The sequence below is a fragment of the Hyla sarda genome, chromosome 4, assembly GCF_029499605.1.
Source record: "Hyla sarda isolate aHylSar1 chromosome 4, aHylSar1.hap1, whole genome shotgun sequence".
NCBI lineage: Eukaryota > Metazoa > Chordata > Amphibia > Anura > Hylidae > Hyla > Hyla sarda.
The window spans coordinates 22,416,458-22,434,813 of record NC_079192.1 but is presented as its reverse complement, the minus strand read 5'-3'; the positions used below and the strand labels follow the sequence as shown (position 1 = coordinate 22,434,813).

Here is an 18,356-nt window from a genome sequence, read left to right as displayed (position 1 = left end):
TATTAGGTTGGCAGTATAGTTCCCCCACATTAGGTTCAGTATAGTTCCCCCACATTAGGTGCAGTACAGTTCCCCCACATTAGGTGCCATATAGATCCCCACATTAGGTGCGGTATAGTTCAACCACATTAGGTGCAGTACAGTTCCCCCACATTAGGTGCCATATAGTTCCCCACATTAGGTGCAGTATATTTCCCTCACATTAGGTGCAGTATAGTTCCCCCACATTAGGTGCAGTATAGTTCCCCCACATTAGATGCAGTATAGCTCTCCATATTAGGTTTGCAGTATAGTTCCCCACATTAGGTGCAGTATAGTTCCCCCACATTAGGTGCAATATAGTTCCCCCACATTAGGTGCAGTATAGTTCCCCCACATTAGGTGCAGTATAGTTCCCCCACATTAGGCACAGTATAGTTCCCCCACATTAGGCGCAGTATAGTTCCCCCACATTAGGTGCAGTACAGTTCCCCCACATTAGGTGCCATATAGTTCCCCACATTAGGTGCGGTATAGTTCCCCCACATTAGGTGCAGTACAGTTCCCCCACATTAGGTGCCATATAGTTCCCCACATTAGGTGCAGTATATTTCCCTCACATTAGGTGCAGTATAGTTCTCCACATTAGGTGCAGTATAGCTCTCCACATTAGGTTGGCAGTATAGCTCCCCACATTAGGTGCAGTATAGCTCCCCCACATTAGGTGCAGTATAGTTCTCCACATTAGGTGCAGTATAGTTCCCCCACATTAGGTGCAGTATGTTCCCCCACAGACATACAGCCTTCAGCCATATACAGTGTATGGCTGGAGTCTGTATGTCTGTGTACTGCCCCACTTCAGTGTTCCGACCACCGCTCCGGGGTCACGATCTACTGCTATGGCCTATAGACCATAGCAGTAGGTCCCGGAACCGGAGGAGTGGTGGTCGGAATACTGAAGATGACATACAACATACAGGTAACTTACCATGCGCGCGCGCGTCCTCTTCCTCACTGTTCCGCTCTGCTGTTGCTGCCACAGAGAGGTAATGAGACATCCTTGTGTCCCGAAAAGATATTTCGGGACACAGGGATGTCCAGAATGTGATGGGGGCCACTGCGGGCTGCTTAGTGGCGGCCACAGATCACCCCCCCACCCGGGCTTGATTAGGGTGTGCCCAGACACACCCGGCACACCCCGTGCGCACGCCTGTGGCTTCTCCCCATCTTTGGCCGGCCTGTTACACTGCGATCTATGTCGGCCGCACAGCTGGCACACCCATAAGGCCGGCCCTGGCTGTGACCATTTGATAAATTTAGCGCACGTACACATTAGTACCACATTATTGGGCAGATTTATCACAACCTATCAGATTGCTCCCCGTTTGTAATCAGTCCCCGGTGCGTGTTCGCTCCGGGTCTGATTACAGGCGACCACCAGGCCGGCGGCGTGTGACGTAACGCCTCCTCCCCCGTGTGATGTCACGTTCCGCCCCTCAATGCAAGCCTACGGGAGGGGGCGTGACAGCTATCACGCCCCCTCCCGTAGACTTGCATTGAGGGGCGGAGCGTGACGTCACACGGAGGCGGAGGCGTGACGTCACACGCCGCCGGCCCGGTGGTCGCCTGTAATCAGACCCGGAGCGAACACGCTCCGGGGACTGATTACAAACGGGGTGCGGCGTGCAAGATCCCGGGGGGCCCCAGCGGCGGGACTCCCGCGATCAGGCATCTTATCCCCTATCCTTTGGATAGGGGATAAGATGTGTAAGCACCGAAGAATCCCTTTAAGGATAAAATTTATTAAAAGACCTGAGTGGGCTTATCGGGACCACTGCAGCAAAATCACGGAGTCCTGATCAGCTGGGATTACAGACGGAGGGTCCCTACCTGGCTCAGGCCAATTTGATGGGCGCTCCTTCAGTGCAGGCAGCCTCAGCAGTCTGTAGTAATGGAGTGCCGATAACACTGACCAATGCTGTGCCTAAGGTAAAGCATTGTTCAGTGTATGCAACCAAAAGATTAAATGTAATTGTCCACTATGGGGACTTAAAAATTGCCCGATGGGCGAAGAAAGCTGTCGGGAGGTTAGCAGAGAAGCCGCACATTGGTGGTGCAGCCGTCCGACTTCCAGGATGTCCACATGAGCGGCGGTATAGACATCCTGGAAGCTGGACGGCTGCACCACGGTAATAAGGATCATTTCACCCCTTCCCTAATAAAAGTTTGAATCACCCCCCTTTTCCCATTAAAAAAAAAAAAAAAAAACTGTGTAAATAAAAATAAACATATGTGGTATCGCCGTGTGTGGAAATGTCCAAACTATAAAAATAATTAATTAAACCGCACAGTCAATGGCGTACACGCGAAAAAAGTCCAAAATAGCGTATTTTTGGTCATTTTTTGATATCATGAAAAATTAATAAAAAGTGATCAAAAAGGCCGATCAATACAAAAATGGTACCGATAAAATCTTCAGATCACAGCGCAAAAAATGAGTCCTCATACCGCCCTGTACATGGAAAATAAAAAAGTTATGGGGGTCAGAAGATGACATTTTTAAATGTATACATTTTCCTGCATGTAGTTATGATTTTTCCAGAAGTGCGACAAAATCACCTATATAAGTAGGGTATCATTTTAACCGTATGGACCTACAGAATAATGATAAGGTGTCATTTTTACCAATAAATGCACTTTGCAGAAATGAAAGCCCCAAAAAATTACAAAATTGCATTTTTTCTTCAATTTTGTGGCACAATGATTTTTTTTTTTATGTTTCGCCATAGACTTTTTGGTAAAATTACTAATGTCACTGCAAAGTAGAATTGGTGGTGCAAAACATAAGCTATAATATAGAATTTTAGGTGCAAAATTGTATGGTTTTTGAAAGTAAAGGATGAAAAAACAAAAGTGCAAAAACAGAAAAAAACCCATTTACCCTAAAAACTAATTAAAGTTTTCTCGACGAGGATGGGATTCGAACCCACGCGTGCAGAGCACAATGGATTAGCAGTCCATCGCCTTAACCACTCGGCCACCTCGTCTCCTTATAAGGTAAACAACCCCCTCTCCTCTGCTGTCTTTTATGTATATGGATCAGGTGAGACTACAACAAAATGGCGGATTGTTATCACGGTATGTAACAACATCATATTACAAGACGCTTATCTGGTTTTGTTAGAGTTCTATGTAATGTCACATGACATCCCTCTACCGCTTTTCTCTAAGCAAAGGGAAAGAGGCGTGTTTATGTAAACTACCTAAGATCGTTGTCGGATAAAGCAGCCAATCGCAGAGGGGTATGCTAATGAGCAGACGGCAGATCGCTCGTGAAGAAGGAAATTCTATGCAATGTCACATGACGTCCCTCTGCTGCCCGCCTCTAGACCGCGGGGAAGGGGCGTGTTTATTCAGATGAGCTGTTTGTTTCTCAGGGCGTGTTTATTTAAATGACCTAAGATATTTATAATCAGCCTGCTAGTCTAATCAGTATTGTCACATGACGTCCTTCCGCCGCCCTTCTCTAAGCAATGGCGAAGGGGCGTGTTTATTCAAATACCCCGAGACAGTTATTCAATCAGTAGTCAGATGCATCAGCCAATCGCAGCCCGTTATGCTAATGAGCAGATCGGACTGGACATGAATCGCTGCGTACAGATACACTATAATGACATTAATTTTTAATTTGTAATTAGTTTGACCAGTACAGGACTTACGAGGGCGATCACATGACTGATGACGTTATTACAGAATGCATAGTAAGGATGCTAAAGCAGGTCTCCCTAAGCTAGCTGGGGTGAGGTCTCAGAGCGGCTGTTGGTGCTGACTGTCGCCCTCTATCGTCAGTGAGGTTAATCCTTACCTGTTCCTCCTCAGGGAGAAACAGACATGATGAATGGAGGAGGCTGAATGTGTGATTACATCCATCTCCCGCACCGCCCTGAATGACAACTCGGGGTGCGTGACATTCTGAGACGATCACTTACTGTACTAATAACAGATTTAATCAATTAAAAATTAAACTGATTAAGAACGTATAATGTTCCAATAACATTCTAATTCATAAAGTTATGAAAATTTGATTATCCTTAAAACTAAAAAAATAAAAAGATGGGATTGAATTGTTAAAAGTAACAAACTAATAAAGTTAAGCCATTTTGACTATTTCTTCATACTGCTTAGCATAACTTGGTTCCTCAGTGTCTTTCCCCAGCTACTGTAGAACTACAACTCCCAGCATGCCCGTATGCTGGGAGTTGTAGTTTTGCAACAGCTGGAGGCACACTTGGTTTGGGAAACGCTGTCATACAGAAAGAGATGACTAAAGTTTTCACAGTTTGAATACTCTAATAATCGATCCGCTGGTTTGTTAAGATAAAGAGGCAAATAAAGTTTGGAAGATTTGAATGATCACTCAATGTGAAGAAAAAGCATCATGAGATGAATTTGTTCTCCTACTTGCAGTGTTTTCCACACGGTGGGCCACTAGTTGATGCAAAACTACAACTCCCAGCATGCCCGGACAGACTTCGGCTGTCCGGGCATGCTGGGAGTTGTAGTTTTGTAACAGAGGGAGTAAGCACGCAGATTTGTTAAAATAACGGGCACAGTATGGATATTTTGAATACTGTTGAGCTGAATAAAGCTTGAACACTTTGAATACTAATGGTCCAAGCCGCCTTGTGTTCTAAAGATCAATCTACGGATATGTTAAATAAATAAATAAACTAGCAAATAAAGTTTGGGTATTTTGAATACTGTACAGCTTCACTTCATACACGCACAGATAAATAAAGCTTGGATACTTTGAATGACCAGATGTCTTGTCTTCTAACCATCGATCTACTGATTTGTCAAAATGACAGACAAATAAAGTTTGAAAATGTTGAATATCGTTCAATGTCAAACAAAAGCATCATGGGATATGTAGTATTGGGTCCAAAAGAAGCGCCGTGATTTTTTTTTTTTCTCTAATTCTGTTCACTACCAAGCAGGCCTGTCGCGACATAAAACGCCGCCCGACTCCCTCCCCCACCTCTCCGTCTCATCACCTCCATTTCATTCAGCAACAAAATGGCGGACAACGCCCCCCCTCCCAAAAGATAACAACAGCGTCGTCACAAGCCCCAACAACCAATCAGAGAAGAGAACGTGCTAACCAATCCTCACTCGCCTCTTACAGGACGGAACAACTCCGACCAATCAGATATGTTTGACGTCACGTCCAATAGGAATTCTGTGGCCGGCTTTTAAAATTGACTTCGGCCAATCAGAGGAAGGCACCGCAGTCGGTATCTGGCCAATCAGCGCTGGGAGGTTGGGTCAGGTGACCGGCTGGAGACTGTGGCGGTTTAGATTTGAATTGAGAGAGTTTAGTGTGCGAGAGACGAGTGGAGAGCGAGGATCAGCGGGAACAGAAGGAGACAGGTAACCGGCGGGGCTGGAGGACCGTGTATTAGAGGATTCCTGGTGCGGTATATATGTCTGGTGTGTACAAGGCCCTGCACTACTCACCGAAAGACTAGGGAGTCGCCATTATGTCGCTCACAGGGGTCACCCAGCTTTCCTAAGACCCTCAGTGATCTATCATTCTTGTCTCTGTCTGTTGCCTGTCTCTGTCTGTCGCCTGTCTCTGTCTGTCGCCTGTCTCTGTCTGTCGCCTGTCTCTGTCTGTCGCCTGTCTCTGTCTGTCGCCTGTCTCTGTCTGTCGCCTGTCTCTGTCTGTCGCCTGTCTCTGTCTGTCGCCTGTCTCTGTCTGTCGCCTGTCTCTGTCTGTTTGTCTCTGTCTGTGTCTGTCTGTCTCTGTCTCTGTGTCTCTGTCTCTGTCTGTCTCTCTCTGTCTCTGTGTCTCTGTCTCTGTCTGTCTCTCTCTGTCTGTCTCTCTCTGTCTGTCTCTCTCTGTCTGTCTCTGTCTCTGTGTGTCTGTCTCAAATATGTAACTGTCTATTGTTGTCATTAACAGGATGTCTTACAAGGAGAACCTCAACCCTTACAGTAAGGTGAGTTCTGGGTTGTGTTTTTTGGGGTGCTCTCTGGTCATGTGACTTCTCCCCATGTCTCATCCTTACCCTCTGTTTTTGATTCTGCAGTTCGCCACCCCAACCAGCGCCTCGGGCCCCCAGCGCGTTCTCAGGAAGGAGCCCTTCTCCGCCTCCTCCAGCTCCACCCTCTCAGGTAGGTACCTCCTCCGTCTCTTCTTGGATACTGTCGCTGTAGTTGGTCATTTCTGGACTTACAGAGACATCTCTTATGGTCGCCCGTCCCTCGCAGCTGAGGGTTTGTGACAACAGAAATAGCACTAAGGACTTGTACAGCCCGGTCCCGGTCTAACGCCGGGTCACGCCGTGACCTCATGTCATAGCGGGTCAGTCCCGGCGGCTAATGAAAGCTGGTACCCTGGCCTGATAGCGTTTGACAACGATCGCACGCTATTAACCTTTTAGACACTGCGTTCAAAGTTGATTGCCCTGTCTAAAGTAACAAAAATACACTCCCGGCAGCTCAGTCAGGCTGATCGGGACCATCACTGTGAAATCGATATGTCCCGATCAGCTAGGACGCAGCAGAAGGGTGCCTTACCTGCCTCCTGCGCGTCCGATCGGCGACTGATTGCTCCAGGCCCGAAAAATTTTAGCTGGATGTGTAGCTCCTAGCCGGGATGCCACTATTTCCGCTCAGGATATTTCTATTCACATCCAACCCTAATACATAATTGTACTGATCCCAATGTTGTTATTTAAAACATGCCGCACTGACACCCTCCCCTTGACGTTTCGCCGGTCGTAACCGGCTTTATCAAGGGTTGAGGTGCTAATGGCAGAGATGGACTTGTGCTGTGTGTAATGGCTCCTGTTCTCTCCTGCAGTGACGGCGGGCCGCGTGGCGGTGACTGATACGGCAGAGAAGGCCATGGACTGGTAAGTGACTCTGGCAGTGCCCAGGGGACAAACAAATGTCCTAGGTATGCTGGGCGTTAGTTTTGCAACCAGGTTGAAGACCATTGCGCCAAGGGCTTATGCAGTTTCTCCGTGCTGTTGCAAAACTACAACTCCCAGCATGCCCGGACAGCCTTCGGCTGTCCCGGCATGCTGGGAGTTGTAGTTTTGCAACAGCTGGAGGCACCCTGGTAGGGAAACAGGGGACTTTACCGTTGTGCACTGAGCTCTGCTTCATCCACGTATTTCTCATCTGGCAGCCCAAAAAGGAAATTTACCATTGAGGATTTCGACATCGGGCGTCCTCTGGGTAAAGGAAAGTTTGGCAACGTGTACCTGGCCCGGGACAAGCAGAACAAATTCATCATGGCCCTGAAAGTCCTCTTCAAGTCCCAGCTGGAGAAGGAAGGCGTGGAGCACCAGCTGAGGAGAGAGATCGAGATCCAGTCTCACCTCCGGTACGTCACCTTATCAGTAGAGTGAAACAGTGTACATTTATTTTTTTTAAAGTGTACCTGTGGTCAACAAAAACATTTGATATAGTGTAGCTAATACTAGAGATGAGCGAATTTACAGTAAATTTGATTCGTCACGAACTTCTCGGCTCGGCAGTTGATGACTTTTCCTACATAAATTAGTTCAGGTGCTCCGGTGGGCTGGAAAAGGTGGATACGGTCATGGGAAAGAGTCTCCTAGGACTGTATCCATCTTTTCCAGCCCACGGGAGCACCGGAAAGCTGAACTAATTTATGCAGGAAAAGTCATCAACTGCCGAGCCGAGAAGTTCGTGACGAATCGAATTTACTGTAAATTCGCTCATCTCTAATCCTGATGTATGAGGCAGGAGCATGTTATAGAGCCTCGGTGCGCGGAGCCCTGCTTGTCCTCGGTGCGCGGAGCCCTGCTTGTCCTCGGTGCGCGGAGCCCTGCTTGTCCTCGGTGCGCGGAGCCCTGCTTGTCCTCCCTCACTTCCTGTATTTGAACTCCTCAGAGACACGGACAATAGCTGTAGGGACAAAAATATAGACATTTTTAACCAATGTATATTACAAATATACATATAATGGTGTTATCTACATTATATAAGTCTTTGACTTTAAACCTGCTTTTGCAGGGGGTGCAGTGGGGTCCTGGGCTCCTTACCGGGGTATTGGCTGTAACCCCTGATGACGGTCCTGTGTACAAGGTAGGGCCGGCACATAAACTTAGTTGTCCTCTAATGGGAGGGTTTTGCCTCCTTTTCGGGTGTGTCCACATCACGATTTTGGGCATTATCGGTATCGGCAATTAGCTTGCCAATAATGCCCTGGCCGCCGCCGCTGCCCCATTGCCTCCCCCCCCCCATCCCCGGTTTTCTTATTACTGGGGTCCGCGCTACTTGTGGCTCCTGCGCTGTCCTGCATTATGCTGTGCACTGTGCAATGATGAGTGAAGTTCTCACCGCGATGTCGCCATCAGTACGCACAATGACAGCTCTGGACGGGAGCCAGAAGTGCGGACCCAGGTAATTATAAATCCGGGGATGGGGCAGTGGCAGTGGTTAAACTCGGGACTGCGAGAAGCAGGCGGCGACTGTCTCTGGGCAGGGGGGGGGGGGGGGGGGCAGCAGCGGAGGTAGCGCGGATCCTGGGCCCCGGGAACAGGTAATTATAAAACCAGGGATGGGGGAGGCAATGGGGCAGTGGTTAAACTCAGGACGGGCAGGGGGAGAGAAGCGGGTGGCGGCGGTGGTCTCTGGCCCCGAAAAAGCCGCTGCAGTTCATTGATTTTAAGCGCCCGCTTTAAATTATTGATCTGCAGTGGCTTCTGTAGGGAGGGGGGGGGGGGGGTGGAAAGAGTGGTGAAATAGCCGATAACTTATACCGATATTCCGGTATAAGTTATCGGCCGGAAAGTCCACAGCTTATCAGTCGATCCCTAGTCCACATCCGCTACTGGGAGTTCCCCCTATTCGGAGGGTGCAAATACATTACGTCTTATGAGTCTGCCACGGAATTAAACTGTGCGCTATTGGGAGGTGTCCACTAAGAGACTTTACTGTGTGTACATATATATTGACTAAGCTTTGAGTGATTGGACCCCGACCGATCACTAGAATAGTCTATAGAATTCTCCCGTTCAGCCGGGATATTTTATTTTATTTTTTTTTAAACCTGTGTGCAGGAAGAGCAGCGCGGTCCAATCTGATCGCTTCTTTCATTTTTTAAAAAGACCTCTGAAAGATAAAAGTGCAATCTGGTTGCTATAGGCAACTGCACCTCTTCCTCTACACAGGGTTTGATAAATATCTCTCTCTCTCTCTGACCTCCACTGATCAAAACCTTTTGACATATCAGTTTTTCTTAAAGCGACAGGTACACTTTAAAATTGCCCAGTTCTGACATTTAGTCCTTTTGACAACATATGTACCTTGTTTTTTTTTTTTTGTACCTTTTTTGGAAACTTTTTTTTTATTTTTATTTAAAATGACCAAAAAAAAAAACACTAAGTCAGCAATTCTGAAATTTTGGAGAGAAAAAATGTTGGTTGTTCCATTCACCTTTTTTTTTTTTTTTTTTTTTTTTTTTTCTTTTACAATGATTTCACTCCCCCCTAGGTGACTTGTATGAGCAATCATTGGGTTGCTCATACAGTGTAATGCAGTTCTGTTATGGAAGCGGATCCGTAATGGCAGGCACTAGGTTATAAGAAAGCTGACATGACAATGGATTGTATTTCCCCCGAACCACCAATGAATCACGCCAAACAGTTGCAATGTTGCGGTCGGCTTTGACAGCGTAATTTAAGCAGCTAATATCCGACCAATGAGATCGCCTCGTGGCAGCTGACAGACTCAGAGTATGGAGTGAGCACAGCTCCCAAACCCTCTCCACGCGCCATCACAGATATATCGGTCATGTGACGCTAAGGGGTTAAACATAATCGCCTGTTTACAGGATAGCTGATGGGTTTCTGCTCAGTGGGGGTCTTACTATTGGGACTCTCACTTATCACCAAAATAGAGGTCCCTGGTTCCCCAGTAGTATAAATACTCCATCACAACTGCATTGCTTTTCTATGGGGCAGATCCATGCACGCTGCTGCCCCCTACAGTCACTGATCATATTCTTACTATCCTGTTGCGGCCCCGTTTAAAGGGGTACTCCGGTGGAAGACATTTTCTCTTTTATTTTTTTTATTTTTAAATCAATTGGTGCCAGAAAGTTAAACAGATTTGTAAATTACTTCTATTAAAAAATCTTTACCCTTCCAGTACTTTTTAGCAGCTGTATGCTACAGAGGAAATTCTTTTCTTTTTTTAATTTCTTTTTTGTCGTGTCCACAGTGCTCTCTGCTGACACCTCTGTCCGTGTCAGGAACTGTCCAGAGCAGGATAGGTTTGCTATGAGGATTTTCTCCTGCTCTGGACAGTTCCTGATACGGGCATCAGGTGTCAGCAGAGAGCACTGTGGATATGACAAAAAAAAGAGAGAAATTCAAAAAAGAAAAGAATTTACCCTGTAGCATACAGCTGCTAAAAAGTACTGAAAGGATAAAGATATTTTTTTTTTTAATAGAAGTCATTTACAAATCTGTTCAACTTTCTGGCACCAGTTGATTTAAAAAAAATGTTTTCCACCGGAGTTCCCCTTTAACATTCCTTGACGATTTATTCCACAGACACCCGAACATCCTGCGCATGTATAACTACTTCCATGACCGCAAGCGCATCTACCTGATGCTGGAATTTGCCCCCCGGGGGGAGCTGTACAAGGAGCTGCAGAAATACGGCCGATTCGATGAGCAGAGGAGTGCTACGGTAAGTGATACCGCCTTATACATCTATCCGAGAGAGGAGCCTCTGAGGGAACAATTATATTTAATTAGAATATTACGGCGTCCTATGAGTGGTCTCCAAACTGTAAACCTCCCAGCTTTTGTAAAACTAAAACTCCCAGCATGCCCGTTCAGACTGGCTTTATATGCAACTGAACAGAGATCAAATGTGCATCAAAGTAGTCAATTTCCTACTGCTTCTGGGAAAGCTGGGTGGCCTCCACTCCTATGTTTGACAGATGCTTATAGTGTGAATGGTCATCTAGACTAGAGATGAGCGAACTTGCAGTAAATTCGATTCGTCACGAACTTCTCGGCTCGGCAGTTGATGACTTTTCCTGCGTTAAATTAGTTCAGCTTTCAGGTGCTCCGGTGGGCTGGAAAAGGTGGATACAGTCCTAGGAGAGAGTCTCCAGCCACCGGAGCACCTGAAAGCTGAACTCATTTATGCAGGAAAAGTCATCAACTGCCGAGCCGAGAAGTTCGTGACGAATCAAATTTACTGTAACTTCGCTCATCTCTACTTCTGAGCATTGATTTAACTGAGCAATAATGGATACAAACGGATAAGATCTGTTATTGTCAGTTTTTATTTTTAACTGGAGAAGAACGGGGACGGGTCTAGACGGCCGTGTGAACGCAGCCTAAGAATAATTTGGCCCATCTAGTCTGTCCAATATTCTGAATACTATGAATAGTCCTGGCCCTATTTTATATGAAGGATAGCCTTTTTCCTTTGTTTTAAAGTACCGGTCGTCAAAACATATTTTCTAAACTAACTCAGATTAAATTCCCTAACTACTCCTAACACCCCTTCATGCTCTAAAAAAAAAAAAAAAAATTAATAAATTCTGAGCTTTAAAAAGCTGTGTATCGTACCTTTTCTCCTTGCTCACATTGTCTGAGCTCCTGGCAGGATAAAGTGGGCGTTCCCCAACAGGCGTAATGTCACTGAAGCCTGCGAGAGCTGTGCCTCACCATGCACCACATACACTTCCTGTGTTTGGTCTCCTGCCAGGCGGGGAGGAGACCAACCTGTTTGACTTGTGGCAGGAAAAAGAACAGAGCCACCTAGTGGCCACTTTTTCAATAGCATTAAAAACATATAAAGGCTGAGAATTTTAACCACTTAAGGACCCAGGGCGTACCTGTACGCCCTGAGTCTGCTCCCTTTCTATAATGCGGGGCCACTGTGTGGCCCCATGTCATAGCGGGTCGTGCCCGGCCTCTAACAACGGCTGGGACCCGTGGCTAATAGCGCTATTAACCCTTTTTAGATGCCGCGTTCAAAGTTGATCGCAGCGTCTAAAGTGAAAGTAAACTACTCACAGCTAGCTCAGCGGGCTGTTCGGGACCGCCAAAGCGATATCACGGCGTCCCGAACAGCTGGAGGACACAAGGAGGGTCCCTACCTTCCTCCTCGCTGTCCAATCGCTGAATGACTGCTCAGTGCCTGAGATCCAGACATGATCAGTCAAGCGGCAGAATCATTGATCAATGTAAAAGATCAGTCTGTGCAGTGTTATGGCGCCCCCCCCCCCCCCGCTATGGGAGCTATAACACTGCAGAAAGGGAATAGAGATCATTTAACCCCTTCCCTAATGAGTTTGAATCGCCCCCCTTTTCCCATTTAAAAAAAAAAGTCAAAATAAACATGGTATCACCGTGTGCGGAAATGTCCAAATTATAAATAATTAATTAAACCGCACGGTCAATGACATTTGCACAAAAAAAAATTCTAAAGTCCAAAATAGCGTATTTTTTGTCACTTTTTATATAATGAAAAAATAAATAAAAAGTGATCAAAAATTCCAATCAATACAAAAATTGTACCGATGAAAAACTTCGGCATAAAAAATGAGCCCTCATACAGCCCCATACGTGAAAAATTTTAAGTTATAGGGGTCAGAAGATGACAATTTTAAACATACCGTATATACTCGAGTATAAGCCGAGTTTTTCAGCACGATTTTTCGTGCTGAAAACACCCCCCTCGGCTTATACTCGAGTGAACTCCCCCACCCGCAGTGGTCTTCAACCTGCGGACCTCCAGAGGTTTCAAAACTACAACTCCCAGCAAGCCCGGGCAGCCATCGGCTGTCCGGGCTTGCTGGGAGTTGTAGTTTTGAAACCTCCGGAGGTCCGCAGGTTGAAGACCACTGCGGCCTTCGACATCATCCAGCCCCCTCTCACCCCCTTTAGTTCTGTACAGTACTCACCTCCGCTCGGCGCTGGTCCGGTGCTGCAGGACTGTCCGGTGAGGAGGTGGTCCGGTGGGATAGTGGTTCCGGGCTGCTATCTTCACCGGGGAGGCCTCTTCTAAGCGCTTCGGGCCCGGCCCCAGAATAGTCACGTTGCCTTGACAACGGCGCAGAGGTGCGTTCATTGCCAATGTACTTCTGCGTCATTGTCAAGGCAACGCCTCTATTCTGGGCCGGAAGCGCGGAGAAGAGGCGCCCCCAGTGAAGATAGCAGCCCGGACCACTATCCCACCGGACCACCTCCTCTCCGGACAGCCCTGCAGGACCGGACCAGCGCCGAGCGGAGGTGAGTACTGTACAGAACTAAAGGGGGGTGAGAGGGGGCTGGATGATGTCGAAGGCCGCAGTGGTCTTCAACCTGCGGACCTCCGGAGGTTTCAAAACTACAACTCCCAGCAAGCCCGGACAGCCGATGGCTGCCCGGGCTTGCTGGGAGTTGTAGTTTTGAAACCTCTGGAGGTCCGCAGGTTGAAGACCACTGAGGGCGAATGATGAGAAGAGGATGATGAAGGGGGGGGGGGGGTGTGGGATGATGACAAGAGGATGATGAAGGGGGGGGGGGGGGGATGATGACAAGGGGATGATGAAGGGGGGATGTGTGGGATGATGACAAGGGGATGATGAAGATGTTAATGACGGGTCTGGATGATGACAGGGGGGGGGATGATGTATTTCCCACCCTAGGATTATACTCGAGTCAATAACTTTTTTTTTTTTTTTTTTTTTGCTGGGATTTTGGGTTGAAATTAGGGGTCTCGGCTTATACTCGAGTATATACGGTATACATTTTCCTGCATGTAGTTATGATTTTTTCCAGAAGTCCGACTAAATCAAACCTATATAAGTAGGGGATCATTTTAACCGTATGGACCTACAGAATAATGATAAGGTGTCATTTTTACTGAAAAATGTACTGCGTAGAAACAGAAGCCCCCAAAAGTTACAAAATTGTATTTTTTTTAAATATTTTTTATTTTTTTATTTTGTCGCACAATGATTGATTATTTATTTTTACTCTGTAGATTTTTGGGTAAAAAATAGAATTGGTGGCACAAAAAATAAGCAATCATGGATTTTTAGGTGCAAAATTGAAATAAATTTTATTTTTATTTTTTTAAAGGTAAGGGGTTAACAGCATGTAAATGGCAAAGTTTCTTAAGAACAATGGGTTAAAAGTTTAGTTTGGTGACAGGTATTCTTTAAGCATGCATGGGATAGGCATAACTAGATTAAACTCAAAGAGGGTTAGACAAGTGGCACCCCCTATGTTAGTGACGCCAGGGACATACCACCACTGAGCATCTGATAGGTTAGGCTGCCACCATCCCATGGCTGCGCCCAGACGTATGTTTCTTGGTTTTTCCGGCAGTTCATCGAGGAGCTGGCTGACGCCTTACAGTACTGCCATGAGAGGAAGGTTATCCACAGAGACATCAAGCCTGAGAACCTGCTCATGGGCTATAAGGGTGAGCTGAAGATCGCTGACTTTGGCTGGTCTGTCCACGCCCCCTCACTCAGGTATGTACATGTGGAGGGTACGGACGGTGGGTGGTCCATCCGCTCATTAATCCCGTTACTGATCCACTGATCTATGTCTTCTAGGCGTCGGACCATGTGCGGAACGCTGGACTACCTGCCCCCAGAGATGATCGAGGGAAGGACCCATGATGAAAAGGTGGATCTATGGTGCGCGGGGGTCCTCTGCTATGAGTTCCTCGTGGGCGTGCCTCCTTTCGAAAGCCCCTCGCACTCGGAGACCCACCGCAGGATAGTGAAGGTAGCCGTTCTTCTCCTACTGTCGGACTTTTTAAAGGAGAAATCCAGCAAAAATCAACTTAGACCCGGTCTACAGGAAAGGGGATAAGTAGCTGATCGCTGGGGGTCTGACCGCTGGCCCCCCTCGCAATCTCCGGAACAGCACCCGGCACTCAGTGAGGAGCATGTGCTGCCTGCAGGCAGCATGTGATCCATTCCTTTCTATGGGAGTGCCAAAAAGCCCAGAGGACTCTCAGCCCTCCCATGGAAATGACTGGAGTGCTTGCATTCTACTGAGAGCCAGGTCCCGTCCCAGTGGTCAGAATCCCCAATCCTTCCAGTACTTATCAGCTGCTGTATGCTCCACAGGAAGTTCTTTTCTTTTTTGAATTTCTCATCAATCTGACAAGTGCTCTCTGCTGACACCTCTGTCCATGCCAGGAACTGTCCAGAGCAGGATAGGTATCCTATAAGGATTTGCTCCTACTCTAGACCGTTCCTAAAATTGACAGAGGTGCCTGCAGAGAGCACTGTGGTCAGACAGAAAAGAAATTAAAAAAGAAAAGCACTTCCTGTTGAGCATTCAGCAGCTAAGTACTGGAAGGATTAAGGTTTTTTTTTTTTTTTTTTTTTTTTTTTTTTTTTAATAGAAGTAATTTTACAAATCTGTTTAGCTTTCTGGCACCAGTTGATTTACAAAAAATTTTTTTTTCCCAGTGGAGTACCCCTTTAACTTTTGCTGGAGTTCTCCTTTAGAGTACCTATCATGAAGAAGAAAAATTAATATGTTGGACATTAACACTTTCCTAGCAAGTTGCTAAATGCATTCTATTTAAAAAGTTGTATTTTCATGTTAAAATACATTTTGTAATCACCACTAGGGGTCTCCCTACGTGTCTGTTATAGATTTCGTACTTGTGCCGCGCTGGCATGAGACCGAAATCTCAGACTGCAGATGGGACACGTGACCAGCACAGCGCTGCTTCCTTCCTGTCAATCAATCAGGCAGGCGGGAGTGAGGACTGTGCCCGCAGCAGCTGCAGACATGGCCGGCAGGTGACAGAGCTGTGTGTAAAAGAAGATCTGGCCTCCCCCGGCCAGCAGCTGCGAGCTCCGCTGCTCTCCTTGGTCTAGCGTGAAGTGGGGGGGGGGGGGGGTGGAAGCGTTCCTCCACAGCAGGCTTCAGTGACAGCGCCGGCCCCCAACCTCCCCTCGCACATGGCAGCTAAAGGTATTTATAGGGGGTTTGAAGGAGAAATAATGACAGGGATAGTTATTGAGTGTCAGGCAGAGATGTCGGGGGGGAGATTAGGAACGGTTTCGTTTATTAGGTACTCTTTAAAGCGGTACTCCGGTGGAAAACTTTTTTTTTTTTAATTTTGTTTTTTATGAGCTGGTGCCAGAAAGTTAAACATATTTGTAAATTACTTCTATTAAAAAAATCTTAATCCTTCCAATAATTATCAGCTGCTGAAGTTGAGTTGTTTTTTTTTTCTGTCTGGCAACAGTGCTCTCTGCTGACATCTCTGCTTGTCTCGTGAACTGCACAGTGTATGAGTTTTGCTATGGGGATTTGCTTCTAAACTGGGCGGTTCCCGAGACAGGTGTCATCAGAGAGCACTTAGACAGAAAAGAACAACTCAACTTCAGCAGCTCATAAGTACTGAAAGGATTAGTATTTTTAATAGAAGTAATTTACAAATCTGTAACTTTCTGGAGCCAGTTTTTTCCTGGATAACCCCTTTAATCCTTCTAGTACTTATTAGCAGCTGTGTGCTACAGAGGAAATAATTTTCTGTTTGAATTTCTTTTTTGTCTTGTCCACAGTGCTCTCTGCTGACACCTCTGTCCAGAGCAGGATATGTTTGCCATGAGGATTTTCTCCTGCTCTGTCTGTGTCAGCAGAGAGCACTGTGGACAAGACAAAAAAGAAATTCAAAAAGCAAAGAACTTCCTCTGTAGCATACAGCTGCTAATAAGTACTGGAAGGATAGATTTTTTTTTTTTTTTTTTTTTTTTTTTTTTTAAATGGAAGGGATTTACAAATGTTAATGTTTCCAGCAGTATTATAGACAGAGACAACAATTCGTTTTGGTCTTTCAGGTCGACCTTCAGTTCCCGTCCTTCCTGTCCGACGGGTCCAAAGATCTCATCAGCAGACTGTTGCGTTACGTTCCAGCACAGCGCCTCTCGCTCAAGGGAGTCATGGAGCACCCGTGGGTGAAAGCCAACTCTCGTCGTATCTTACCTCCAGCCTACAGTACCAGCAAGTAATCTCCGGCTCTGGCCTCTACTGTAACGCACCCAAATCACCAAGAAGATAGGACATCTTGGACTACAGCCAGGGTGGGGGGGGTCTCTTCTAGAATCCTCAGTATCCTAATAGAAGACATTAGAGATGAGCGAACTTACAGTAAATTCGATTCGTCACGAACTTCTCGGCTCGGCAGTTGCTGACTTTTCCTGCATAAATTAGTTCAGCTTTCCGGTGCTCCGGTGGGCTGGAAAAGGTGGATACATTCCTAGGAAAGAGTCTCCTAGGACTGTATCCACCTTTTCCAGCCCACGGGAGCACCGGAAAGCTGAACTAACTTATGCAGGAAAAGTCATCAACTGCCGAGCCGAGAAGTTCGTGACGAATCGAATTTACTGTAAGTTCACTCATCTCTAGAAGACCTACCTGGATTGTACATGGCACTGGGGAAGGGGTCTCTCTGCACATCTGCAGTTCAGACTGGCTTTATATGCAGCTGAACAGAGATCAAATGTGCATCAAAGTAGTCAATTTCCTACTGCTTCTGGGAAAGCTGGGTGGCCTCCACTCCTATGTTTGACAGATGCTTATAGTGTGAATGATCATCTAGATGAGTGATCTCCGAACTGTAAACCTCCCGCTTTTGTAAAACTACAACTCCCAGCATGCCCGGACAGCCAACGGCTGTCCGGGCATGCTGGGAGTTGTAGTTTTGCAACAGCTGGAGGTCCACACTTCGGAGACCACTCATTTAGACTTGTGTGCAGCTGGATGGGCATACTGTCGGTGCGGTGTACATATGCTGTAATGTGAGGGGGGATCTCGTTTTTATTGGGGGGTCTATTTATACACTGAAGCCTGTTCCTCTATCTGGTGTTGTCACTAGTGTTTTAGTGCCTGTTTATATTCTTAACGTCACTTATGTATTTGTTGGATTTTTTTTCCTTTTCTTTTTCTTTTCTTGTAAATAAATTTTGTATATTTTTTAACGCGTTTCATTTTTCACTTTTATGTTATGTACGAGTAGCACACTCCTTTCCCTTTCAGGCTCTTTGGCGAGAGTAAGTGGCTACTTGTCAGCCATGTGCGGAATGCTGGAGGAAATAGGGGGCGCCACAGTGATGGTAAAGGGGGTGTGCAGGGAGTCTTGAGACATGCCATTGCTCCATATTACAATGATCTGATCTATCCTCCTCCTTCATTGGGGCCGATCTCTCCCTCCAACAGGACGTGACCCCCCCCCCCCTCCCCCAATCTCCTGTTTGTAATGGGCTGGTGGCGGCACAGTCACCATCTTGGTATATTCTTTTTTTTTTTTTTTTTTTTTAAAGGAATATGACGGCTGTATTTGCT

The 18,356-nt window shown here is 46.5% G+C and overlaps 1 protein-coding gene and 2 non-coding genes across 4 annotated transcripts; 2 read left to right on the top strand and 1 right to left on the bottom strand.

Moving 5' to 3' along the window:
- Positions 1–2,944: 2,944 nt before the first annotated feature.
- TRNAS-GCU (transfer RNA serine (anticodon GCU)) lies at positions 2,945–3,026 on the bottom strand. Its single transcript has one exon. It is a non-coding gene; the product is annotated as a tRNA-Ser (tRNA).
- A 795-nt stretch (positions 3,027–3,821) lies between these two features.
- LOC130268150 (U8 small nucleolar RNA) lies at positions 3,822–3,956 on the top strand. The gene has a single exon (XR_008843509.1). It is a non-coding gene; the product is annotated as a U8 small nucleolar RNA (small nucleolar RNA).
- Positions 3,957–5,161: 1,205 nt separating this feature from the next.
- Positions 5,162–17,158, top strand: AURKB (aurora kinase B). 2 transcript variants are annotated; one of them, XM_056570135.1, is made up of 9 exons: positions 5,162–5,409; positions 5,945–5,981; positions 6,072–6,156; positions 6,848–6,899; positions 7,178–7,375; positions 10,578–10,716; positions 14,364–14,512; positions 14,597–14,771; positions 16,853–17,158. In XM_056570135.1, exons 2-9 carry the CDS (start codon positions 5,946–5,948, stop codon positions 17,021–17,023), a joined length of 1,005 nt encoding a protein of 334 aa, XP_056426110.1. In that variant the 5' UTR covers positions 5,162–5,409; position 5,945; the 3' UTR covers positions 17,024–17,158. The 2 variants fall into 2 exon arrangements, with proteins under 2 accessions (XP_056426110.1, XP_056426111.1); XM_056570136.1 differs by having other exon boundaries at positions 5,363–5,469.
- Positions 17,159–18,356: the final 1,198 nt, after the last annotated feature.